The sequence below is a fragment of the Falco naumanni genome, chromosome 1 (genome assembly GCF_017639655.2).
Source record: "Falco naumanni isolate bFalNau1 chromosome 1, bFalNau1.pat, whole genome shotgun sequence".
In the NCBI taxonomy this organism is placed as follows: domain Eukaryota; kingdom Metazoa; phylum Chordata; class Aves; order Falconiformes; family Falconidae; genus Falco; species Falco naumanni.
This window is the reverse complement of record NC_054054.1, coordinates 56,778,969-56,804,960: the sequence shown is the minus strand read 5'-3', so window position 1 is coordinate 56,804,960 and position 25,992 is coordinate 56,778,969. Positions and strand designations below refer to the sequence as shown.

General features: G+C 39.9%; 1 protein-coding gene across 1 annotated transcript in view; it reads left to right on the top strand.

Annotated features, from left to right (window-relative positions):
* The first annotated feature begins 7,021 nt into the window (after window positions 1-7,021).
* The window catches only part of GABRA2 (gamma-aminobutyric acid type A receptor subunit alpha2), a 64,617-nt gene continuing 45,646 nt past the window's right edge, over window positions 7,022-25,992 (top strand). The window contains exons 1-3 of the mRNA XM_040594951.1: window positions 7,022-7,390; window positions 7,686-7,774; window positions 10,323-10,438. Of these exons, the coding sequence (XP_040450885.1) occupies window positions 7,704-7,774; window positions 10,323-10,438 (187 nt within the window). The 5' untranslated portion in view covers window positions 7,022-7,390; window positions 7,686-7,703. The remainder of the gene's footprint in view (window positions 7,391-7,685; window positions 7,775-10,322; window positions 10,439-25,992) is intronic.

Genomic DNA, 25,992 nt, shown 5'->3' with positions numbered 1-25,992 from the left:
TTTCTCACGGCAATGGATGGCAGCTGGACTGACAGCTGATGCTTTTTCTCTGGCCCTGGGCTGTGCTTGGCACCCGTGTGTCCAGAAGTGAGTAGAGATGAAGCGGAGAACCTTCGTTCACGTAAAGATAGATCTCTTGCACTGAAGCATGGATGGGTAGTGGAAGGATTCATGCTGCCAGCTTAGGTGTGTGCTAGGACCCCTTTGGATTTCTGTATCCTTGGGTATTTCAGCTTCCTCCAGCAGGGCTGGCTGAGAACTGATCTAACCAGCTCCTCTGGAGCTGAGGTGGTTCTCTTCTGGCTGGCTAGAGAGCTTCCTGATCTCTCAATCATCTGGTACACAAAGGGGCAATTTAGGAAGCAGCAGTACGTGGAACAGGTACTGAAAACTAGCAGTTTGTTTATACAAATGTCTTTACTATGATTTGATTGTCATCCTGCTTATATAATGTGTCATCTGCAGTGTGCAGCGAACCTACATTCTTCTTTTACATGTATTTAAATATATAGTATTTTCATAAATACTGTAATGGCAATTACGTAACCCAGATATGTTTATAAATAGCTCAGTGTTTTTGCAAATTGTGAGCAAACTGTCACAGGCTACACTTACATCTGTAAGCAAGGTTTATATTTTTTTCTAACAAACATGGGACATAGCACAACACCGTTGCTCCTGAATTTTACTATCTAGACTCCACAGATGAAGAAGCTACATTTGTGTTGACTCTGTGTGGAGCAATGTGATATTTTTGTTGTTCTTGTTGAATCTAGGCAAGACATTTCATGTTAGAACTGTCTTTGGATTATTTGTTGTTAGTGATAGAAGAACACCTTTGCGTGTGTTTTAGCTAACGTTAGTCACAGACAGGAGGAAACTCTTTGAAGTCCTGGGAGGCAGAATAATTTTTAAAATGCAGATTTTTTTGCCACCCAAGATAAGGTAATCTTGGATCAGCAACAAAAGCTTTCCTGACTAGGAGCAGTTATTGAACAGACTGCTAAATGAATTCTGGCCATTCTTTTAAGCAGCACTGAAATTAGGGCAAAGGCTGAAATATATTATCAGGCCTTCAGAAAAAACATTCTTTCTTTTTTTTTTTTTTTTGTTTTTAAATTCGAAATTTCAATGCCGTCTTAGTAGGAATCAAAAAAAAACCCCAAACCTGACATTTTTCTGCTCAAAACCTGTCGCTGACAGAACTGTCCATTTCAGCAGTTTTCAGGCAATCCGAAGGTCTGTATTGTGCTTTTTGTTCTAGAGTGACTTGTGCTTGTTCACAAAAGAAAGTGCCTTTTATACCAGTTTGGAAAACTCATCCCTCAGTAATCCCTTTGCTTGTCATACTATATTCCATCTGACTTTCTACTTGTTTTTACTAATCTTTCATGCTAATGAATCTCCAGAAGCAGAATTTAACTAATTAATTAAATATTTTAGACATAGAACTATCACTACTTAGTTGCGTCATCTGCCTACAGACTGTGTTTTGGCGGGGGAAAAAGATGGAGAAGCACATCCCCTCAGAAGATGTCTGAGGCCTTGAGGCTTAGGCAAATCCATTGGTCATTGATACATTCAAGTGCGTTAAACATCATTTAGGATGGTCAATACTAGCTAGTGAAGAGGGGACATGATGCCTTTGCAGGAGCAAAGACAGTCATTGGTGAATGATTCCTGGTATTTCCAGATTGCAAAATCAGCCCATGGCAATTTTGTGGGCAACACAAGGGGGCAGAAGTCTAGTGTCTCTCCTTTGTATTCCTGGAAAAAAGGCTGATCATAACCGGCCCTATGTCTGTAAAATTTTCTCTGAATATCAATCTCATTGTAGCAATAAAAGAGGATTTGTCTTTGAACTTCAAAATATACTCAAACAAATGGAATCTCAAAAGAGTCCTGTGTTGCAATTCTGATTTCCAGAAATGCTGTACGTTCCTATCCCTTTAATAAACAAGCTCTATTTGCCCCAAGCTGGACACCTGGGACATGAAATGTCACAGATTTGTGTTGCTTTACATGAAAAAGATCTTCAGAGTCCAAAGAATCACCGAGTAAACAGATGAATGATAACATAAACCATATTTGTACAATTAACACAAATGTAAAGATATTTATGAAATTATTTCACACATATTTGCATTTTCTGCATTCTGTCTTCTCTGCCCAGAGCAAAGGTCTTGTTCTGCTGTAAACTCACTTTCAGCCTGCTGTGATATGTGAGCTCCACAGAGATGTAAAAAGAAAAGAGGAATTTGCAGCTGTAGAAATATGTTGCATTTATAAAAGCAGATCTCACCTTCCTCTCACTCAAACCAAGAGCTATGAGTCAATTTATCTGAGCTTTCCCATCCCAGCTGGTGCATGTGCTACATTGCCTTCTGCTGCCTGCCTTACGTTTGTCCCCTCAAGGAAGACCTACTCCAAAAGGATGATGCAAGTCTCACTACTCCTGATAGATAGTAAAGACTCATTCTTTCTGTAGATCTCGGTGTATTTGGAGAAGGCTAAAAATCCTTACTTGTTTTTTAAGGTTTAGATTTGGGAGAAGTATAAACTTGGGAAAGAAAATCACTCGTCAATAAGTAAGATGGAAAAGCTCATTTCAATTTCCTGTTCTGCTGAACTTCCCAGTGCACTTCAGAAAACAACTGAAAGATGATTACACAGAGTTGCAATAAAGCTGCCACTGGCCATTTACCTCTGCTCTTCAATCAGGCAGTCCGTATGATAGTTAGGGCTTTTGAACGAGCACAGCAACTCTTCCCAATCTGGGAGTGTCTGTCACAGATGGAAAACCCTAAAGATTAAAGATTGCTCAGGCACTTACAACAGCGGGCACTGCAAAAGACTGTTAAGATTTTTCTTGCTTTCTTGTTTATTGTACTAGCACCTATGATTGAACGGTGCATTTCAAAATAACTTCTCTGAGAGATTAAGGGCAAAATCTTGTAGGAAGTTAGTGACTTCTTTTCTTACAGAAATCTTATTTCCATCATCATTCACTGGGATGTAATGTGGAGCTGCTTCTGAAAGGAGCCAGCTCTTCCCTTCTTTTTGCTCAGATTAGCATTCACGTGGCTGCATGATGAACCACTCCAGGGACTGACTCAGTCAAAAACTAATTCCCCCCTTCAACTTTTTATTTTGTCATTATCCACATAAATAAAATAACATACATATTTAAAATTACATAGACATTGTATCTTGGTTACTTATCTCAAACACTTGCATTTATACATGGGTGGTTAACTATTTAATTAATGTAAATAGGCATTTTGAAAGGATAAATTCCAATAATTAATACCATATTGATTGAGGGATGTGTTTTATACCTTTTTAGAGATTAAAACTTTTATAAAAAGCTTACTTTATACTAAAAAACATCCAATTCTATATCACAGATAAAAATTTCTCATATATCACTTCAATTTTCACATATATGCATCAATTCACTGAACCCAGTGATTATTGCTTTCATGCTTACGGTTAAGAGTGTTGCTGGCCTAGATATAAGGGTGAGGATTAGTCTCAAGGAGCACAAAGTATACAATGATTACCTCAATCTGCCAAAATTTTTGTCTGGAGGTGTTGTACTGCAGAACGTACGCCAGATCAGGATACTATGTTAAGTTCTGTTTGGCGTTACTTGATTATGTCCATGACAGAAAATGTTTACTGCCACATCCCTAGTGGCTAAAAGTCAGAGGTATTGTTTTTGAGTAATTTATTCTGCCTGAAGGATGGTGAAACTTTATAATCTAAATCACTCTTTTAAGCAAAATGTTAAAGGAAGCATTCAATTTAGTATTTTGCAGTACAGAGAATGACTAGCCCGGGCTTCACCTGTCCTGCAATTCTATTACCTCTAAATTGGAAGAAGTGCATATGAAATGTCACATACCTGCCCTGATATTCAATTTGTCCTCACAGAGGAATTCATTCCAATCTCACCAAAGTATTGTGAAACACCACCTATCAGAGTGTGCAGAGCTTTGAGATCCTGGGCAAGGGGAATAATAGGATTATAAGGTCCTTTAAAAAAGACATTTTAAAATACAAAAATACGGCTTGAATTCTATTTATATATTTAAGCAAATATAGCAGAAAAGAAATAAAGCCTTTTAATTAAAATAAATTGTTTATACTTGGAAAGTAACAATCTGTAGACCTGCTGCCTTCCAGCGGACTGTTTCAAGTCCCATTCAAATCAATGGCATGGCTCCCCGCCTTCCAGGGCACTTGCATCAGGACTCAGGAGAGCCTCACAAACCCAGGTGACATGCTGGATGCCACATATGACTCAGAGCTAACTGAAATTCAATAATGAACGACTGCATTCAACACCACCCCGCAAATAATAACGCAGAAGGGAAGAGGGGGTTCCCTGTCGACTATGCACCTGATGGGCCCAAGCGCACTGTTTCTAACCAACAAGAGCTAATGCATCTAGTGTTCGTGAGCTCTGCCTGCATGTCACCCAACAAAACAATAAAACTCCAGCAATACCACACTTTCATCCTTGAATGTCTTCCAGTCCCTCAGCAGTATGGGTCAGAAGCTTGTGGGACTAGCATAAAGAACCTTCTCTCTGGCAGTAATTACGTTGCCTCTGATCTGTACTCAGCTTCCCTGTGACTTGGGATGCCCCACAGGGCTGTCCGTCTTGCCTGGAAATTTTCAAGTTTCTGATATTTTCAAGGTATGTGGTTTCTCTGAAGTGTGACTTCAACACATGAAGCTATGGTAAATCTCGAAGAACATCACAGGTAATAGTTGTGATTAGAGCCTAAAAGCCAGCATGTTTTTCTGGGGGAAGGCTTTGAGCGCAAACTCATAAATACATACCTACCCCATGTGGCTTTTGAAGAAAGACAATATGCTGTCACAGCAATGAAGAGCCACTGTAACTGCTTTTCTTAACAAATGTGGTTTACTTTCTTTTTGATGCAACTCACATACAAAGGTTAGATTATGGTTTCGGTATTGTGGTTACTTGAAGTGTCTTTTGGGAAGGACTGCCACAAACACCTGTGGAAAAAAGTTGTTCTGCTTCTATTATGTAATGTATTTCACATAAGAATAAAGAACAGAGGCTCTTGACTTCTAATACTTTTCTTTTTTTTTTCTGCATTTTTGTGAAGCCACCGTATCTTAGGACAAATAGTTAAAACTTGTTTTCTTTACTGTGAGGGTGGATTCTGCCTTTAGTATCAGTTGCTAATTCCTAATATGTGGGGACTTACAGGCAGATCCAAAGAAGACCTTAGATGCATCATATATGCTTAACTGATCAGATAATGAAGAACTGTGAGCAGAGCACATTTTCACATCTGGATAGGAAAAGACAAGGGCCTTGTTCCTTACATGGCCAGGGTTGGACGCCTGCTGAATGAGTATTCTTTGGATTTCAGTTGTTGCACTTACATCATTTCCCACAGTTTGGGCTTTCATTTTACCAGTTATTTAAAAATAAAGAAACCCAGCTTGTTCCCTCTCTCTTCCCAGTCTCACTGCAAGTTATGAAATATCTCAAAGTTGAAGTAACAAATTGCCTTGCAGCCCAAGCACTTTCCTTCCTTCTTTCATCCCTCATGCTCTGCTGTGGAGCCATTAAGCCACTAAAGGATAAGGAAAACAAGGAGACCTCAACTGCCAAGCAGAAACAGCTAGGAAGCAGGAAACAAAGGAAAAACAGCAGAAGGGGAGCAGGAAAAAGAATCCCCCAATGTTTGTAGTGGGTGCTATCGTAACTGAAGCAAATACTTTTCCTACTTTTTTTTCTCCTCTTCTTTTTTCCCCCCACAGTGTCAGTGTGTCCAGCTTCCCACATTCACTTTGGAACCAGTAATGATTCAGAAGCAAACTTCAGCAACACAACTTCAGTCAACACGCATTGAACAGGTGGGCCAGTGGTGTTAAGAGGATAATGAGAGCTGTGGTTTTGGCAATTAACAGATCAAAAGGAAAGGAGATTAATGGAGATTGGTTTAGGGGAAAAAAATGATAGAAGACTGCAACGTTATTGCCGGTGTTATTTAATTATTTCTGAGTTAACAATAAATGAGGGTACACTAAATATAAACCCTTATCTTTAATTATCAAGCCTGTCCTGATCTACTTGCGCTGGAAAACTTAAAATCAATGAGAATGAATCCCAGCAGCAGTCCAGTTTCTCCCAGGGAAGGACTGCGTCTGAGAAAGAAGGGCAACGTGGAAGATACAACAGAAAGTAATGCAAGTGGAGCGAAAAAGCAAGGTTTGTTTCCTTGGCTGCCTGCATCCTGAGCTCACTTTAAATGGCAGACTTTTCTTCTCCCTGCATTTCAATTAGGCTGTGGCAATGGGCAAGTGGGAAAGGAATATTAATGAGGCAGCCCGGGAGCGCGGGTGGGAGCCGGGCACCGGCGGTGGTTCATCCCCTCGGCGGGGCGGGGCGGGGGGGCGGCCGGCGAGACGATGTCCTCAAGCACGGACTTGACAAGAGCTGGTTCGGAGGCTGCGGAGGGGCCGCGGCCAACGTGGGTGATCGTGCCGGGGGCCGCTGTTCGCCCCGTTAATGGTTGTCGCGCCGGCGAAGCGGCCGCGTCCGCCCGCTCCGCGCAGGCTGCGAGGCCGCGCAAGCCGCTCTGGCGGCAGCCGCCGTTCAGCGGGGCGAGGCGAGGCGAGGCGCCCTGCCCTACCCGCCCGCTGCACCGCACCGCACCGCACCGCACCGCACCGCACCGCACCGCACCGCACCGCACCGCGGGCAGCGCCGGCCCCGCCCCGCCCCGCTGCCCCGAGCCCGCGGAGCCGCCCCCCCCCCGCCGCCGCCGCCGCCTCCGCGCCCCGGCACCGGCACGCGCGCTGCCCGCCGCCTCCCGCGCGCCCAGGCACACCCGCGCGCGCGCGCCCGCCGCTCGGGAGCCGCTCCGTCCTGCCCGCGCCCGCCGCCGCCCCGCGCTCCCCACCGCCTCCTGCCCCGCTCGCCGCCGGCGCCCTCCCTCCCCCCGCCCGCCCCTCCCCGCCCCGGCCGCCCGCCGCTCCCAGGTAGGGTCCCCGGGGGTCCCCGCCCGCCGCGGGCAGCGCGGGGCCGGCGGCGTCGGCCCTTCGCGGGCGGGGGCAGCGCCTGCCCGTGGCAGGGCGCTGCTGCGGTCCGCAACTTGTCGCCCTGCGGGGGTTCCCGCCCCCCCCCCCATCCCCCTCCCGTACCCCCTGCCGCGGCGGCCGCCGGCGGTGTTGTGCCGAACGGCTGTCAAACGTGCCGGGCGCTCGGCGGCGGCGGGGGGCGGCTCGCCCGCGGTCCCGCACCGAGCCCCCGCGAATGGCATGACTCCCGCCCGCCCCCCCGGCTGCGGCGTGCCGTAGCGAGGCGAGGGATGGTTAAACCCCGGCCTCTTTACACGTACGGCTTTTTTTTGTTCCTTTTCGTCTCGGGGCTTTCAGCTTACGGAAAAGGGAAGCGTCTGATGCGTCTGCTCACATGCCACGTTTGATCATACGTTGCCTCTTTGCACAGAGCAGGATCGTTGGGAAAGATGGAGATACAATAAGTTGCTAGTAGCGAAAAGTGCTGCGGGAAGCCGGCGGTTTCCTTCCCCCACCGGAGCGGCATCTTTCCCCTCGGGTGAAGTTGAAGGCACTGCTCGCTGGAGACCGGCCGTGGCTGAGAGCGGCTTGTGTTTTTCTTGCGCGGTTAGGTCTTGCGAAGAGCGGCGATGAAGAGGAAGCTGGCGCTCTCCGAGATGCAGTTGGTCCTTCTCGTTGTATTGGTGTGGCTCCCAACAAGGTGAGGGGATGGTTAGTTTTGTTGTTCCCTGCAAACGTGGATGTCGCGGTCTGCTGAGGGTGAGCCTGTGTGAGGGGTTATAAAAGTGTAGCGTGTAGTAATGTCATAAAACCAGTCTTTCTCAGCTGTTTGAGTGCAGGATTACATAGTTGCCAGAGCAGATGCGGTACAAGGGAAGGCTAGGGGCCGTGTAAGCCTAATCTCTTGTCCTTCAACAGTTTGTGCATTGATGCTTCATTTCACCATTAAAATATAATTCCCTTAAATGCCTTGCTGGATCTTAAATCATTGGACTTACTGTATCGCTGTGATTCTGTGACATACAGAACAGTTAAGATGGAGAATTAGATTATCGTGAAGTCAAACAGCAAATCACAGTCTCTAAAATAATGCTCGCATGTTTTTTTTTTTTAATATGGGCATGTCTTTTTTTTTCTTTCTTTTTGGGGGGGTCTTTTTTTTGATCAACATAACAGAATTCAAAACGATACTTAAGCTTTAAACCTCTAGGTGGAGATAGCATACAACTTCACAATCACATATAATAAAACAATAGCCTAATTTATTAATCAACTTTTCTTATGTTGTTTAAAGTTCTCAATTTCTAAAGTCAGGGTTCAAAAGAAAGTAATTTTAATCACGAAATAGTTTTGTTTTGCTCACAGCCCCTAAATGTGCAACTAATTGTAGTTTGTAACTTCGGTTTACTTGCTTTGGCTCTGGCTGCAGTAGGTCTTATCCTAAAATGGTAAGGGTCGTAAGCTAAATAATGCAAGTTTCCTATGATTTAAAAAGTCTGCATTTATTTTGGTCTATTTCCTAATGAACAAAATATTTTCTGAAACTACATTTCCTATTTCACTTTATGGCTAAATATGGTGCAGTATTAGTTGAGTCACAGTGGGCCAGATCCTGCAAACCCTACTCAAGCAAGTAATCTCACTGACGTCAAAGAGACTACATGTGTAATTAAGGAGTTTCTGCCTGAGTAAAATTTTCAGGATTTGACCCTAATTTGATAAAATTGCATGGTCTAATTTTTTAGTGGTATCTTAAGTTCAAAAAAAATCTGTTGTATCTCAAAAAGAAGCTCAAAAAATGGCAGAGACTTACAGTACAGAAATACATTTGTAAAAATAAAAAATGAAACATCCAGTAATTAAAATTAAGAAAAACCTCACACATCAGTAAAATCACACATAATATTTTGGTATGTTCTTTAGAAGTTATCTGATTGTGGTCGATTCTATGGTTTGTGTGATGGAAAGCACCAACTGCAATGATTTACATTTAAATACTTCCTCCATGGTGTTGAATGGGGAACCAAGAATAAGCCCTGTCTTTAATCATTTTATTGCTTGCTTTAGAGAAAATGTCACCCAAATCTACTTTTGGAGACAAATTTGGTTTGGAGAAAATATGCTCGGGTTTTTTTGGTATTCAGATTGCCTTGAGTAGTAGTTCCGTTAGAGATGATAAACACTCAAACATTTCAAGTTAAAAATGTAGACGGCTGAAAAAGGTATAAAAGATAATGTGTGCAGCATATGATGCTTTACTTCCTCGATGCTCAAGTATTCCAGTGTTAAGTAGGTAAGACTGGTGAGCTCATACATTTTACACGCATGGTGCTTAACATTTTTCACAGTCACATCTGCATGTGTGAGGCTTGCTGCATGGGAGCGTTCCCCTGGTACACAAAACCTTTGGGCTCCGTGTCCAGGTCTGGGAGGGCTGTTCAGCACCACAGCTGATTCATGTTCCAGACCCTGGTGTTTTCCACAGAGATATGACCCACAAAGGCTGTAACATCTCTCTCTTCATTGGGGAAGTTTGAAACAATCGATGATCAATACATTCTTCTTGACACTCCATTTATGATTTTTTTCTTCTTGTTGTTTTGTTAAAAAAATAGCATTTTAGAGCCATGAAGGCTATCCACTGCTATCCTGCAGCTTGCTAGTCAGCATCGTTGTTCCCACCCACAAAATACTGACATCAGAGGACTCCCTGAGCATGATCGCTGGAGTTTTCCCTCATGTTAGTTCTTCTGGTCATGTACATTACATGACCATTGGGTGGAAGCATATCCACAGGATTTATCCAGAGGTAGAGTATACTCTAGGTGAGGACAGCTAGGATAGAGCTGGAAGGAGGCAGGTTTGTGTGTGGGAACCCCGGTGTTACCAGTCCGGGGTGACATGCCACCGAGGCTTGGGAAGGTCTTTTAGGCTTTTGCACCTGCACAGCCAAATGTGTTAGTGAAGCTTGAAGTAGCATTCACGGTGATGCAATGTTGACTAGAAGTAGAGGCTAATGGAAAACGACTTCCTGGAAATTTTAAATAGTATGTTGTCGACTCTTATTTTTCTGAACTTGTTTTTTATATATATATATATACATACATTGTGTATTCATATACTCTTAACTACACCCTTCCTGTTAGAGGGCAGCAAGTTAAATATTGGAGGCCAGCCTGCAAAAACTGCATGCTGAGTGTACATTAAAACACATCTAGCACTTTCTAAAATGTAAAATGTCCATTTAGATCAGTGCTGGCTGACTCCCTGGAAGACGAAGCTAAGAATAACATCACCATCTTTACAAGAATTCTAGACAGACTTCTGGATGGTTATGATAATCGTCTCAGACCTGGATTAGGAGGTAATAAAACCTATTAAAGATTGATTTTTAAAAACAGTTTTAATGTTCAGATTTTATGCAGTGATATTCTTCCTTCAGGGTTCTCCGCCCCCCCCCCCCCCCCCCCCCAGCTATTGGTATGTATCTTGATAAATTATTTATAACTCTATATTCACCCAGCTGAATCATTTGAAGTTTGAGGAAGATAACATCTATGAATGGAAAGGAGGCACTTTCACACATTTATCTTAAGTAAAAGGAAAAAAAAATATCTGGTGATTTAACATAGTAAACCAGAATGAGAACAAAAATAACATCTAAAGCTGTTATTCCAGTCAGGGAATTTTGGTTGAAGAAGGAATGCAGAGTTGATTCCCTGCAATGCGATGAGTGTATATTTTCAGAAATCTGCACAAGTGTTCCGTGTGGTGTGTGTAAAGTACACATATTAGATTCATTCCTTGTCCCAGTAAATTCAATAGAAATGTTTTATTTTTTATTTCCTTGGAATTAGGGTTTCACTGGTAATTAGCATTTCGTTTCTGGTACCTTGCGTGTATTTGGGCATTTGAAAACAAGTAAAAGAATAAAAGGAATATTGGAGGACAGGGGTCACTGCACTCTTGTGCCATGACTGCCAGTTATTTTTCAAAATGTCAGTTCACATTTTCATTTTAAAGCTGTATGCCAGCTCATGTGAGTATGTAAGCAAGAAATTTAAACAATTTGTTTGGTATTGGAAGTATTACTGTGCAAAAAGATCTCTATGGTATGGGGAGGGGTAGAATATCTTGGTTTTTATAATATTTCTTTACTATTATTGTTTATCTGCTATTTATACTACCTAATGTAAATATTTATCTATCTAATATAAAACTGTTACTATTATTATTATTCATAACAGTTTTGGTAGTGGTAATTTTCAACCTGGAGACTCTTGCAGCTTGCTGAAACTATTCCACTGCCAAATCCCTGGGAGCCATTCCTGTTCCTGTTGATTTCAGTAACATCAGGCTCAAAGCTAGAGACCCGCTCTAACTTCCATGGGACCTAACAACTCTGATCAAATTAGGAATTAGTTAAAGCTCACAGGCTTTAGCCAACACTTTTCCACCCTGACCTGTGGCTCTGGTGCTGTTCTGGTTCTGGAGAATCTTGGCTTGCATCTGACACAGCATAAAGTGGGAGCTGGCACTGGCTGGAAACAGCTTTCTTGTTACGCATTAATCTTAATGTAGGATATCTTTTAGTTTCCATTTCTGGCCTCTGTACTGTGGAGACTTGTGAAATATTTTATATTTAAGGACTTTTAAATTTAGATAATCCATAAAATGAGACATACAGCACTGCTGATGTAAGAATTCATATAGTGATGTTTTACATGGAGATTTGATTTCTTTGCAACATACCCAAATGTAAGAACTTAGACATAGTATAAACATGTAATGCCTAACAGGTGACTTGCAGAAACATTTCGTATCACAAAGCTCATATTTAATTGGCAGGGCTTTTAAAATTATGTTTTTTAATTAGAAAAATAATGAAAAAATCTTTAGTTTTTTACAAAAAAGAATGTCATTTAATGAGAACAGTCTGCAGTTCCTTTGCATATCATGCATTCTTTTTAATGCTAAAATTGATATTGTTAAAAACATGAATTTTAAAAATTAATTTTCAAGCAGATTTTTATTTTAGATTTTCCATAAATATACTTCAAAATACCTCCTCCCCCCCCCCCCCCCCCCCCCCCATGCTCTTAGGTAATTAAAATATACTTTGGGAACATAAAAATTAAAGGATTAACATCTGTTTGATATTGGCATACATGGCAATCAACCCATGCAGAACGTGTGTGAAATGAAACTGTGTCATGCATATTAAAGCGTGATGATTCATGATACTTTAATCTTAATCTGCAAGAATACTTTATTTGTGGATGGACTGATTCTTATAGTTTAAAAGAACATTTGTAAAAGCCAGTTGTGATAATCCATGATATGAAATACACTGAACAATGCTTTTGTACATAGTGCTTAGTAATTATGGAGTTTCATATTTCAGGATTTTGCAGCACTTTATTCCTGTTTCTCTCTTAACCTGTACTCTGAAACGAAAAGTGGAAATAATTAATATTTTTAAAAACACTATGTACCTAGTGAGACCTCATAGTTTCTAAAAGTGTTTTTGCATGATTACTGCATTTTAACCATGCCAGATGTCATTAATTTAATATACTAGTTCTCTTCCACTTGCATTTATATGAATCTGAAATAATTCAGTTGAAAGCAGTAGAGCATTTACTTTGGCATAGCAGCTTGTGTTATCCTGCTGCACTACTGTGACTGAGATCCCAGTCTGGCCTAATGTGCTACAGCAGAAACAGTCCAGGGTTTGAGATGGATTCTTTTAAAGCCTCCTGAAAGCAAGAGTTGTTCACCAGCCCACTTTCACCTGTTGTGAAAGACTTTTTCAGAGATGTCTTGCAGCAAAAATTCAGCTCATTATAAAGAATTATTAATCTCAAAAATGTTCGTAATAATGAAAAGTGGTAGCTTAACACTGGCATTTTAGCTAGTTATTGACCAACAAAATGGAAAGATATGGGCTTCTTCAAAGACCGTAAATAAATTCAACTAAGTAATTAGCTGTTTGGGAATTAATTCTTGAATTTAGGGATATATTTAGAATTGATTTTGCTAAGACGCTTGGTGTTAGTACTTACAGTATGTAATTTGATCCTTCACTGATACATCTATACACTTCAAAACCGAATACTATTTTCTGTAGACTGTTAAGGCAGCTTTAGCTATCACTGGTGAGGCAGCTCTGTTGTATAAACAGGTTTTGGCTGTTGGCTATTGGCTGCCCTAGCAGCTGGGATCCTTGAATGATGTATGAACACTATAGTGATGAAATAGCCTGCAAAATGGGTGTGGGCAGGGAAAAGAAGACACTGCACTGTCCCCTGCAGCCAGAGACATCTCATATGACTTAGATAATACCCAGAGCTACCGTGTTGATATGGATAGGCATGAGGGTATTCAAGGGGAGAGAAATTTTTCTCTGTACTCATTTTATGCTAAGCACAGGACTGCAGCTGGAACACTCTTGACTGCACTTTCAGTTCTGACATGAACTATTTTACCCAAACACTCCATGCCATTTCTGTCTAGACACAAAAATAAGTTACAAGTTCCCTTTCAAAACAAATTCTGCCTGTCATTAGCACTAATTTGTATGAAATACAGCCATGCAAATGGCAAGTCATGAGGAGTTTGATTTGTTTATGATTTTCTTCAAAATCATAAAGGTGTTTTCTTCTATTTATTTGCTGTAATGTTTGCAAGATACTTTAGGGTAGCACTTTTCCATAAATCCTTTGATTTTTATTAGCACATAGAAAAAGAAATCCACAAAACAATGGACGTTAAACTAAACAAGGGACCAAAAGAGAATTTAGATCTTGAAATAATGAGACAACAGAAGGTTGAAGCAGAGATACAGCTGCATTCGAATCTGGAAGTGATTATCTGTCTGCTCTGTCTGCTTTCCTCTGCCCCATGGACAGACATGGTTAAAGGAAAAAGGGACAAAGATTAAGGCAATCCCCTCTTTTAATATGTTGATATTCTTGTGGATTAGGTGTAGCCGTAAAAACATACATATTTGCTAAAATGCTAGCTTTTTTTAAAGATGAAAAAGAGGAAGGAAGGGAGAAGGAATGGAGATGGTGGTAGGATTTTGTAGGATATGTTGGATACTTCAGTTATCTTACCACCTCCATAAGCTATTCAGCCTGCTCTGCTTTCTCATATTTGAAATTGGTCATTTCCAGCAGCTATAGAACTTCTATCTGTTCTCCTGCAAATCTATAAAATATAATTGAGTACAAGGCTATATAAAATATAAACAACAAAGAGAAATTGAAGGACAGAGGAGTGGACTTCATAGCCTGAAGGCCAGATTTTCAACTGCCATATTGACATTGAAAAGAGCTATGCAAATTTGCACAATTTGAGGATCTTTCCACAAACTGTGGTCAGTCTCACCAGCTTCAGGAGGGGCATTCTCATTGTAACCAAAATGGTGAATGTTGGTTATTAAAGAAACCGAGGTAAATCAGACATCGGGTAGGTGAAAAGTAAGTGCTGCTGTGGTTCCATTTTGAAGGATCCGTCTCTGCTGCAAGGTGACTTTCAGATGTTCATATTGCTTTAAACAAGAATCCCCATTGCATTTTGCTTACAGATGTACCATAGCCTTTTTTCCCCCCCAACATTTTGTACATAAATTTAGCAGGAAAACTGAAGAGAACTGAGAAGGATTATGGCTGATTGTTACTATCAGAGATGGTGAGCAATGAATACTTGTGGGTATGATCATTCATCTTTGCAGCAGTGTATATATCGTTGCATAGGATCAGTGTAGTAGTGGAGAGTATTAGACTCTGTGAATTAAAAATTGTATGATGTGCTCATCAATATGAGCTAAAAGGGAAAAAACATTTTTTCGCAGAAAACTTCTTTTTCTTCCCCCAGATCAGAAGAGCTATATATATATTTGTGTCTGTGTGTTTATCAGTTGTATGTCTTCAGTTGCCAGGAAACAAGGCCATGATCATATGCTGGTAATCTGGAGGATGTTAAACTTAGGGCAGTATATTTATATATCGCTGTGATTCAGAGTTTTTAATCAGCTTTAGAAGAGTTTGTAGCTGTAGCAGTCCCCTAGCTGGGCATTCAAAATTTAGTGGTGTTTGTCAGCCTCATTGTGCTTAATACACATTCAGATTATCCTAAAAGAAGGCACTTCGACTATTTTTTGCTGCAGAACACTACAGGAAAGATTTCACTGCTGTTTTTAAAGGAAAAAGTGCAGTTCCCCTGCTCAGTTCTGGTTGCTTCTTTAGCTCTTCTTTGCTCCAGTTTCATCTTCAGGAAATTGTAATGTCTCTCTGCCAGTGCTAGTGCAGAAGCAATTCAGAGCAGCACTTGCATTTTCTGAAAGCCCACTGTCTATGTAGTTATGCTGGGATGCAAAGGTGTAAACTACTGTATGCTTTTTTCTTGGGCATTCCTGGAAGGGTCACATAGAATCTGGCTGTAATAGTGTTTTCAGAGGAGTCAGAGAGAAACTCAGATTAATTTGTGTTAAAGTTGTGGATAACATATATCGGCAAAAAGCATTCCTTGTGAAAAATGGAAAAGCAATAGAAAGGAAGGTATGAAAATATCATTTAATTAGTTATTCAGGGCATGCAGATAGTGCTAAAATCCAAGAACAGAACTAACTCAGTATCTATAAGCATTCTAGAGAATGAATCATTAGGAAAGCGGAAGGATAAAAACCCCTCAGAAACTTTTGTGACACTGAAAAACAAACCAGCAAAAAAGTAGAATAGGGTAGGGGCTGAGGAGCTAAATAAAGCTCATTTATTTATTGAAAGTCTGTGGGTAAATCAACAGTGAAGACATCAAAATTGATGTTACAACTGTGAAGAGTATTGCAATTGGGGAAAATGTTGCACTGCAATGTGGCAAAATGCTACGCTTCACAACGCTTACCAACAATCTAGGTACTTTACAGTAAAGTTTATATGCCTATAAAGGAGCTTATCTGGGAGGATCTCTCAGTTCACTGAACGTGTTTATTCAGTATTTTCATTCTTTACCCTTCCCCCCCCCCCCCCCCCCCAGTAAAGCATTTGCTTTTAATGCTAGAGATGCGGCTGATGACACCAAGGCTGAATTAAGGCTTTGCTTACTTTGCTTATGTCAGCTGCAAGGAAGACATGAAAGCAGATACTGTAGATTTCTGTGGAGCTTGCCGAAGCTCATTGTAAATCACACTGATGGGACAGTTTAATTTTTCAGCCAGATTTGATGGTCTAAGACAAACATTGCCTTTTTTCAGTGGTACATTTATTCTCGATTATTTAGAAGGTGGTTGGAAAGCAGTGGCCTTGCCGATATCCAAGGTATTCTGCTGTTGACTGCTTCCCACTAAGGCCTCTTAACATGTTACATAAATCTTGCAGTGAGTTTGCTATCTGAAAAATAGAGCTGCTTCTCACTCAGGCTGACTAGTTCTAATAGCCAAGTACCAAAGGACTGCAATATTATAGTTCAAAAATTTTTATTACCCTTGTGATATGATACAATTTGTGTAATGCCACCTGGATTGGAAATATAATTATTATGTAAATAATCTAACCCTGAAACATTTTCAGAAAAATCTAAATGCATTAGACATTCATCCAGGATATATTTGGGGATCTTAAATGGATTTCAGGGGTTTTTAGTAGCGGATTTTAACTAAGCAAAAGGTGAATTTAAAATAGAGAAATCAATGTATATGTTGCTTACAATGAAAGAAATGTTAGTCATTCTGTAGCAACAAAGATACATTTTGTAATACAAAATTACTAGTATTCTGGATTACACTAAAAGGCGTACAGTATCAGGGAAATCCTTTAATGTTTCCTGCTACAATGTAGCCATGGAGTACTCAGTTTCCTAGATTCTTTGTATAGGAGACACACAACAAGTTATATTTCAAATCTTTTCATTAGTAAGGTATACCAAAAAAAGAGTGCTAGCTAAATTAAGAAGGAAGCTATAGAGATCTCTTACTCGATTGTATAATTACCTACAAGTATGAAGAAAGTTCTGGTGAAGAACTATTAAAGCAGCAGTTAATAAAAGCATTGATTCTCTTGGAATTTTTTGGTTTTAGATATGTAGGACAGACAATATTTGGAATACACTATTCTTCACACAGCTGGAAAAATGGACCTTAGGAGTATGTTTGGTTTAAGGAAAAATGGTAGTTTCATCATGCTGTGATATGAGTGGGCATCACTGTTTTAGTGATGTTGATTTATGCTTGTGTGACCAATAAAAAAAAAAATTATATATAGTCATGTATAAATAGTCATGTGTAAGCTTCCTTCAAGACAATTCACTGGCAAGTTTTGAGATTTTATTTTGAACGGAGCTAAAAACTTGGAATTAAATGAACATGCAGAACTCCTGCTTCTTTGTGTAGAAAAGGCTCTTTTGACCTTACTTCTTGCAGCCTCTAATGGCAAATATTTATCTAAATTTTTCCTGTATTTTAGCACCCCATAAATAAAAGCTGCCGTGAGACACACCTCTTACTATGTATTTATATTCTGCACAGCCCAACAGGCTTCCACTCTATTCAAGGCTGTGGTGAAAACAATGTAGCAATACTATATTTGTGAGACATCATCTAAAACTACAAAAAAAAAAAAATCCCACAAAAAACCCAAAAAGAAAAAAGAAAAGAAGAAATATTACTTCCCCCCCTCCCCTTAGTTGTATTAGGCAAGCTCATAACTACTATGCCAATGCTGGTGGTTTTCAGCACAGTCGCAGAGGTAACGGTGGCTCAGAGAGGTGGTGGAGTCTCCGTATTTGTGGGGACAATCAAAATTAGACAGAATATGATGTCTGCAACCTGATCTTTCTTCAGAGCTGGCTCTGCTTTGGACCTTCCAAAGCTGCTTTTTGAAATGAATTATTCTAAGATTCTGTGACTTACAACCAGCAAGATCTTGAAATAATGGCTGAAGTTTTCCATCTTAATTGGCAACTGGGAAAAAAAATTTTTTAGAATGTCAGTTCTGGAAGATACAGCTGAATAAAAATACCTGTGTAGATGAAAAGTTTAGTCTACCTATGGACAGCAGAATTCAGTGTTGTACAACTCTTGAGCTTATTATACATAAACAATCCACTGATGAATGGAAGATTTGGGGTAAGTGGACGAAGTTTGGAAAAATGCAGAGGACAGATCCTTTTCTATGGTCTTTGTCTTGCATTTTCTAACATTCAGCAGAAGCTGGTACTTGACTAATAGTGACTCTAGTCACATTTCTGCCACTGTCACCATTACCTGAAATTCTGAAAAGGGTTAAATATGGGAAAAGACAGCATTTTAAAGGAGAGGCATTGTATTTCATTGAATCTTTTCCAGTTTACTTTGTTATCATTAGATGGACAGCATACAGGGAACTGAAAAGCTCAACACCTCCTCAGGAAGCGCCTAGGAACCTCTAAACCCTGCCCTTCTGGAGTGTCCTTATGGAGGTTGTCTTTTTCTTCTCTTTTCAGAGTTGATTTTCTCTTTATAAATACCTATCTATTTCGTACATTCTTCTAGAAAATGCCAATCTCTCTTCTTTAACCAAAATTCCATGAATTTATTTCACTCCTTCTAAATACAGCTTTCCCCAAATCCAAGACAGACATGCCATGTAGGTGCAGCTGTCTAATTTTGCAAATTTTTTTTGTGTGCTATGAAACCCAGACTTGCCTTACCCTCCTCCCAGGTACAGTTGCTTACATCCAGCTGCCTGAAAGATTTCGTATCTAAAGCAGCTGGAATGGGGAGGTTGAAATGATGCAGAGGCAGAGTCCTGGGTACATAGAAAGCAAAGATCCTTCTCTACCCATAGATTGTATGACCGTCCTTTTGTGCCAGTACAATTTTGTTGGTGGTGTTGAGTGATCTGAGATGGATCTGTTGCTTCTAGCAGTATTCCTGACTGCATATTCCTGCTTCTGTTTTCTTGCAGTGCCACCATTTTGTGACCATTTTTGACAACAACCTTTTCAATACACAAGCTAGCGCATCCAATTTTTAGAACTAGTAGTGTGTAGAGAGAGAGGTATTTCATCAACAAGGATCATGCAGAAGGACATTGTAATTGCCTGTACATTAAATTTGCACCTGCTTTGTTTTTTTACAGTCTTTTGGTCTGTATTACTTGGTGGTATTAGTAGCTCTTATTAGTTGCTACTATTAGTATCTAACAGTAGCTTCTAAGGACTCCAAGAAGCAGATACAAAGTAGAACATAACACTGTTTTTCAACAACCTAGCATTAAGGCAATGCAAGCCAAGGTGAAAAAACACTGTGAGCAAGGAAGGGGGAAAGGGCAGGAGGGCAGGACAAAAGAGATGGAGAGTGAAGGAGGAAGGTAAAATGGTGATATTAAACATTGGCCACTTTTAAACAACTGGCAAATTAAGACAGCTGAATAATAGTGTTGGTTTTTTGTGTTTGTTTTTTTTTTAAATACCCTTTGGAAACTTTAAAGTAGAATAACATAAGCAGTTTTATCATTATGGTATATGCATATATTTGAATTTCTGACAGTAATGTTTTTCAACGAGTCATCTGTATCAAAAAGCAGCTTTAGAGGATATATCAGAGAATGTTTTGTGTTGCTCTACAATTCACCAGCCTGCAAAACTAAAGCATCAGCAGAAGATTTTGAATTAATACTGTCAAAAGTCTAATAAATTTTAATGATAAAAACCGAAGCACTTCAATATGCCAAGATTAATCTTTAAACACATTTTAATGTCTGTTTTTTCAGGTTAATGCTTGAATTAAATTAACCACAAGCTAAAGGAAGTTTTGTTTACCACTGTTACCCTAATAATAGTTTGCTTTATACTGCAGAATATGTTAGTACTAGTTTTCTGAAATTGTCTGTACATCAGGTATGATTCTGCTAACCTTCTGGAAGTGGTGTTGCTGTTTGGGAATCATTTGTGTGATTACTTTGTAGCACGTGGCTCTTGATTTACATTCTGTAATTCCTTGCCATATGTTGAGGGCTATTTAAAAATTAGAGCAGTTAACTCTGTGAAAGCAGCGTAAATCAATTTTCCTCTTACCTGGAATTATTGTGCACATCAGAGGATATGAAAAATTTTAGTAAAGTTGTGTAGCTGCAGTCAGATACTGGATTTAATGGAATCTGACCAGATTACATTTATTTTTTATGTCCATCCATATATATTTGGTCCTGCACATGCATTTTTTTTGTTGAACCAGCAGAGATCATGCATCCTAATCTGCAGTTTGTTTGAGAAAAACATGGTTGTCCCATATTCCATATCTTAGTCTATTTTTTACATGTAATATAAGTATCTTGTAATCTTGTAGTTTTATGACTAATAAAGTTGATTGCAATCCAAGTTCAGTGCCATGGACCACTGACCTTCACTATGTTCTGACACATAGTTCAGTAAGAATCAGTTAAACGCTGATGTGCGCTGTAGAACTTCACATCTGTTACATGTACATCATGGCTTTTCTCACAGCAGTGACACTGAAAATGTATCAGAGAACTCAAGACTTTTTTTGCAAAAGGGATGACTGTTATATCTGGGTAAATACAAAAGGTACGTGAGGATGAAGTAACTGGGAGGTATGATCTATGTCTCCAAGCCCCGGTACAGTGCTCTGTTTTACAGGTCACATAATTTCTAACACAGATTTGACCTGAGCAGAGAGGTGTATAGAGGAGTTATATTCCACCTGCAAAGATGACTTCTAAATGAGCTGAAACTCCTGTTTTTTTTCTTGAAATGTTTATAGACTGCTTGCCTATGTAATCTTCTGTGTGAATGTAGTTTTCTGGATTTACCAATATGTGTTTAATGCCTTCTTCTGTTTCAATTTAAAAACTTGCTTCATCTTGAACCCTCTTGCTTCTCTTGAACCCTCTTGCTTCCTCTTGCTTTTCTTGAACAGAAAAACAATGTGTCTTCTGACTGAAAGATTGCTCTGTTGTTAGGAGTTCTCTTCTCTGGTCTCTATTGCTTGGTGCTGATTCTCTCATCCAAGAGAGGTAATTGTGTTTCAACACATTCCTTGCTTTTCCTTTCTTGTATCCATTCTCAGTTGACCTAAGATAATAGGTTCTTCAGACCACTTATACCAGGAGATTGGGAGGTATTAGAGCCATCCTTTTCCATTCCCTCAAGTGTTTGAGCCCCTCAGCACACCGAAGAGCAGAAAGAGAATGGAGGGGAAAGGAGAGCCTGCGTTTATCTTTTGAGAATGTAGAGGTGGGTTGAAGGGACAGTTCCTGCCTTTAATACACCAGCCTTATGTTGTAGGTATTTCCTTCTGACTGACAATCTAAAGGCCATTGTAGATGCCTTTTTCCCCCCTCATTATTTGAAGTAATTTCTGTTTTTCAGAATTTACAGGCTCACTGAATGAGGAATGAAGTCCCTCTGCATGAGAAGAGATTGAGGAGCTGTTGTAGTGTGGAGTATATAAATGAGGAAAACCAGAAGTTTGAAGCTTAGATTCAGTGCTGTGTTGACAAACCCCCTCTGCCACGCTGAGGGCATGCTATGGCATTTCACGGACTGTCCTTACCAGTGTCCGTAGTGTTAATGGAGTACCAAATAGTGAACTTCTTTTTACTAGAACTTTAAATGTGAGCTTGGTTACTGCATTGCCTCATGCAGTCTCTGAACAGAAGACATTCCTTCCTGGAAAAATAACTAAATAAAAGAAGATAAGAAGGGAGAAATATAAATGCCTGTTGTTTGAGATAAGGGAATGGTCACATCCTTAATAATCCCTTTCCATCTGCTGGGTGCTAATAGCTGTCAGAGAATTATTTGTTTTTTTTTACCGGGCTTTTTGTCTTTAGTTGACCATAAAAAAATGAAGATAATCTTGTTTGCTACTGCATAATATGCTATTTTTAAAATAACCAATCGTTTTGAGATAGTATTCCGTGGTGGACGCTGTCTACATTTTCACAAAGCCATATGCACTTTAAGAAACTGAATTATAATTAAACTCACATTAGGCATTATTTCAAAGAAAAAAATACTATTTTGTATTTTCTGCTGGTAAAAAAATCCCACCACCTGTTAATGTAATGTTAAAAGCAGATTCTTGTCCCAAATATATAACCTTTCCACATATAGAAGCCTGATGGGTTCTGAAAGTCCCATGGACAGCCAGAAGGGAATTCTCTTGTCACAGGCAACCGTAAAAGACAAATTTGAGGCTGCTTAATCCAAGCTTTTGGAGTATCCTGGGAGTATGTTTTAGAGGAGATTCTGGGAAACGCTGTTATCTGTAAAGCAGTTTGGTGACAACCAAATGCTTCAGCAGTGGGACTTATGAGTGCTGCAGTACATTTCTTGTAGGCACATTACACAGCCTTAATCTAAGACCTTTTTTTTATTATTAACTAGATAACAAGAGTAACTGACAACTCTGTAACATGTTAAAATGAGATTTTAAAAAAGATTGCCCCATCACTGCCTATGTTGTAATTTTTTGCTCATTTGGGGGCTATTTGTTTGATTTAAGTATTAATGTAAATAATTGTCTGTTGGGTCAAGCCATGAACTCATTGTTTGTCAGGACTCTTGTTTAGCAAGAAGCTTAATATCCATGACCATCCATTGAGTTGTCCAGCCAAAAAATAAAAAATAGTAATAATAATAATAATAAAAGATAAGAACAAAAGAAAGGCAGTTTAGCAACCAGTATGATTTGTGGTGTGTCTCAAACCCCATACCTCTGTTCCTCTTTTCTGTGCATTTCAGCAACCATGGGGATCAGAGAAGTGTAAAGAAAAAGTGTCCCTACCTGTTCTTATGTACCGTGGGTATTTAGGGGGTTAGCATACACACAACCTACAGCTGATTTTATAAGTCCATGCTAGCTTTTTTGAGAATGTTAGAGTAGTCTGGATAAACATTAATTTCCTGTACTTCAGAGTTATTTCACCTAGCTTAAAATAAGAACTGCTGGCTGGTTGATAGAAGGATTAGAATGCCGTCTAGGTTTGTTTTTTTTTTTTTTTTTTGAGAGTGTGTCACAATCTTCTGAAATGCTATTACAGAATTTCATACAGCATTACCTATTAAAAATATATTTGAGGCTCCTGCTACAAAAAATGCATTAAAGAGTGCCCACTAATACACAGCTCTATTAAATAAAGGCACTACCTTTTTCTACCATTGGTTCCTGTCATGCTTGAATGCAAAGTACAAGGCTAGCAAAAGATAAAAGAACTTTAGCTCCATTTTTAATGACTGTACGATCCAGGGCTATAGTAACTGGGCATTATACATGGACAGTAAAATTAATCTGTCTGAAAGGATCATAATTTTCAATGTTTTCTTAAATCTGTTGTCTAGAGGAGCTCCATCAGCCTTTGGGACTTCAGAACATGTGAATTTCATACTTTGCTCTGATAGCAGCAGGCCTTGGGAACGTGCTGACCTCTGGTGACAATGAATGTTTACCACAGAACAAGCAAGACTGGTTTTCCTAGAGCTTCATCCCAGATTCTGTCAGCTCCAGGGTGCCAATTATTTTAGCTACGTGTTCTGGTTTCAGCTGGGACAGAGTTAATTTTCTTCTTAGTTGTTGGTACAGTGCTGTGTTTTGGGTTTGGTATCAGAATAACACTGACAACACAGTGATGTTTTAGTTGTTGCTAAGTAGTTCTTACTCTAAATCAAGGACTTTTCAAATTTCCCACACTCTGCTAGTGAGCAGGTGCACAAGAAGCTGGGAGGGAGCAGAGCCAGGACAGCTGACCCGAACCAGCCAAAGGGGTATTCCATACCATAGAACATCGTGCTCAGTATATAAAGCTGGGGGAATAACAAAGGGGGGGGACACTGAGTGATGACATTTGTCTTCCCAAGTAACCACTGCATGTGATGGAGCCCTGCTTCCCTGGAGATGGCTGAGCACCTGCCTGCTGATGGGAAGTGGTGAATGGATTCCTTGTTTTGCTTTGCTTGTGTGCACGGCTGTTGCTTTACCTATTAAACTGTCTTTATCTCAAAAAAACCCCAAACCACCCCCCCAAAAAAAAACCCAAAAACAAAACCCTCTTCTGATTCTCTCCCCCATCCCGCCGTGGGGGAGTGAGTGAGTGGCTGTGTGCTTGCTGCTTAGTTGCTGCCTGGGGTTAAACCACAACGCCATGGCTGACAGTGGAGACAGGCATTCTCCAAAGGCTTCCTCTGAAGCTGGCCATCACCACAGGGAGCCTTTTTCACTGACTTCTACAGGTTCTGGCATGCTACCCAAATCTTCATGTAATACTTAACAAGGTTAATAAGCATAGTGACAGTGTCTGTTTTAGCTTAGAAAAAGTAGTGTGTAACTAAAGGGTGAAATCCTGTGTGTACTGTCACAGTTTCTTAGTCATTCTAGTGTGAGTTCTGCAGCCATTTCACATGTTCTTGATGTGGAAGGACTTTGACTTCTGATGTTTTTCCAGGGAATTAAGAGCATTGGGTTTTTTTTAAATGTTTGGAATCTGGGAAGGCACTGAAGGAGAGCTGCCTTTCGTAACTTGTACTTTTACTGTCAAGTTGAGGCCCTACCAGCATAAGCCAAAGTGGGTCCTGAAATCTAACTTGGAGATCTAGGCTCAGTGATCTTGGTTAGAAAAGCACCTGGGCCTGTGTAAGAGGAGATGAACAAGCAAATAAGCTAGCAATTAAAATCAAGTGAATTAGGAACCACTGTGCAATAAAGGCATATGTTAAGAAGTCCAGGCTCAGCCACTTCATGACTGTAAATAAAAACTTGAAGCTGCTGCTTTTTAAAAATGGTATAGCTGTTATTGGGAGATGTGTGTTGGAGTACAGGAGGGGCTGGCAGGGTGGTGTATCAAATGGGATGACTTATAAATGCTGTGACTTGGAATAAAGCACAGAGATTAAACCTGAAAGTAGTCTAGAAGGATAATGCACCAGAATTTGAGAGGGTGTTCCATGACTCTAAGTACTGCGGTCATAAATTTCAAACATTAAAAGAGAGAGAGAGGGGAAAAAAAAAAGAAAAAACCACTTCTGAATATGTTTCTAAAATGTGAAGTAATTTTTGGGAGTTGTTGTAAATGCTATAGTTTGCTTTCTAATAGCACAAGCCTCTAAGCAGAGTAGACAGAAATACAGTTGCATGGGAATAATAACTTTGCTGTCCCTACTTGTGTGATGACACCGATTCAGGTTGGTCCAAATAATTACTGCTCCACTTCATCAAAGCCTTCCATTTCCAGACTTGTTTGAGTGCTCTTATTCTCTTTTGTCTTCCTCCGTCTCATTCTTTGGACAGTGTTGGGGCAGTCTGGTTCATTTTAGCTTTATCATGCTCACCCAGTTGATCTAAATAATACAGCAGTCCCATTTGTTACTCAGCCTGGTTATTATATACAATCTCTTTGCATCCTGATGGAAGCTGTAGTGTCTAAAGGGATAAGGTTTTATTTTTCATTTGAATGCCAAGTAGTTTTGGTTTGCTGCCAAATGTGTTGTGTGTTAGCAAAGTTCATTTTACTTCAACCTTTTAAGTAACCCATCTCAGTAAGATTACATTTCTTCCAGCCAAACTCAACTGTGCTCACTTTCATGTTTCTATTGAACATTTTGTGCAACTCCAACTAAACATGAATCACATTTGTTGTTTATTTTAGAACTGAATGCTTTTTAATTTTATTTCTTTTTTTTTTCTTGGTGTGTGAAGAAGTAATGAAAAGGGAACAAATTATGATTTGGTGGATTTCATGGTAGTCTGGCTTTATGGGACCAGATTTCTTACTACCCATGTGTTTAGATTGCCCTTTCTAATGATCTCATTCACTCTTCCTTGTTCCTATTTTCAACATTTTGTTTCTCCCTTAGTTAATTTTGTGATAGTCAAGACTATTGTTTATGATTACTCAGCTATCTCAAATATTTATACAACCA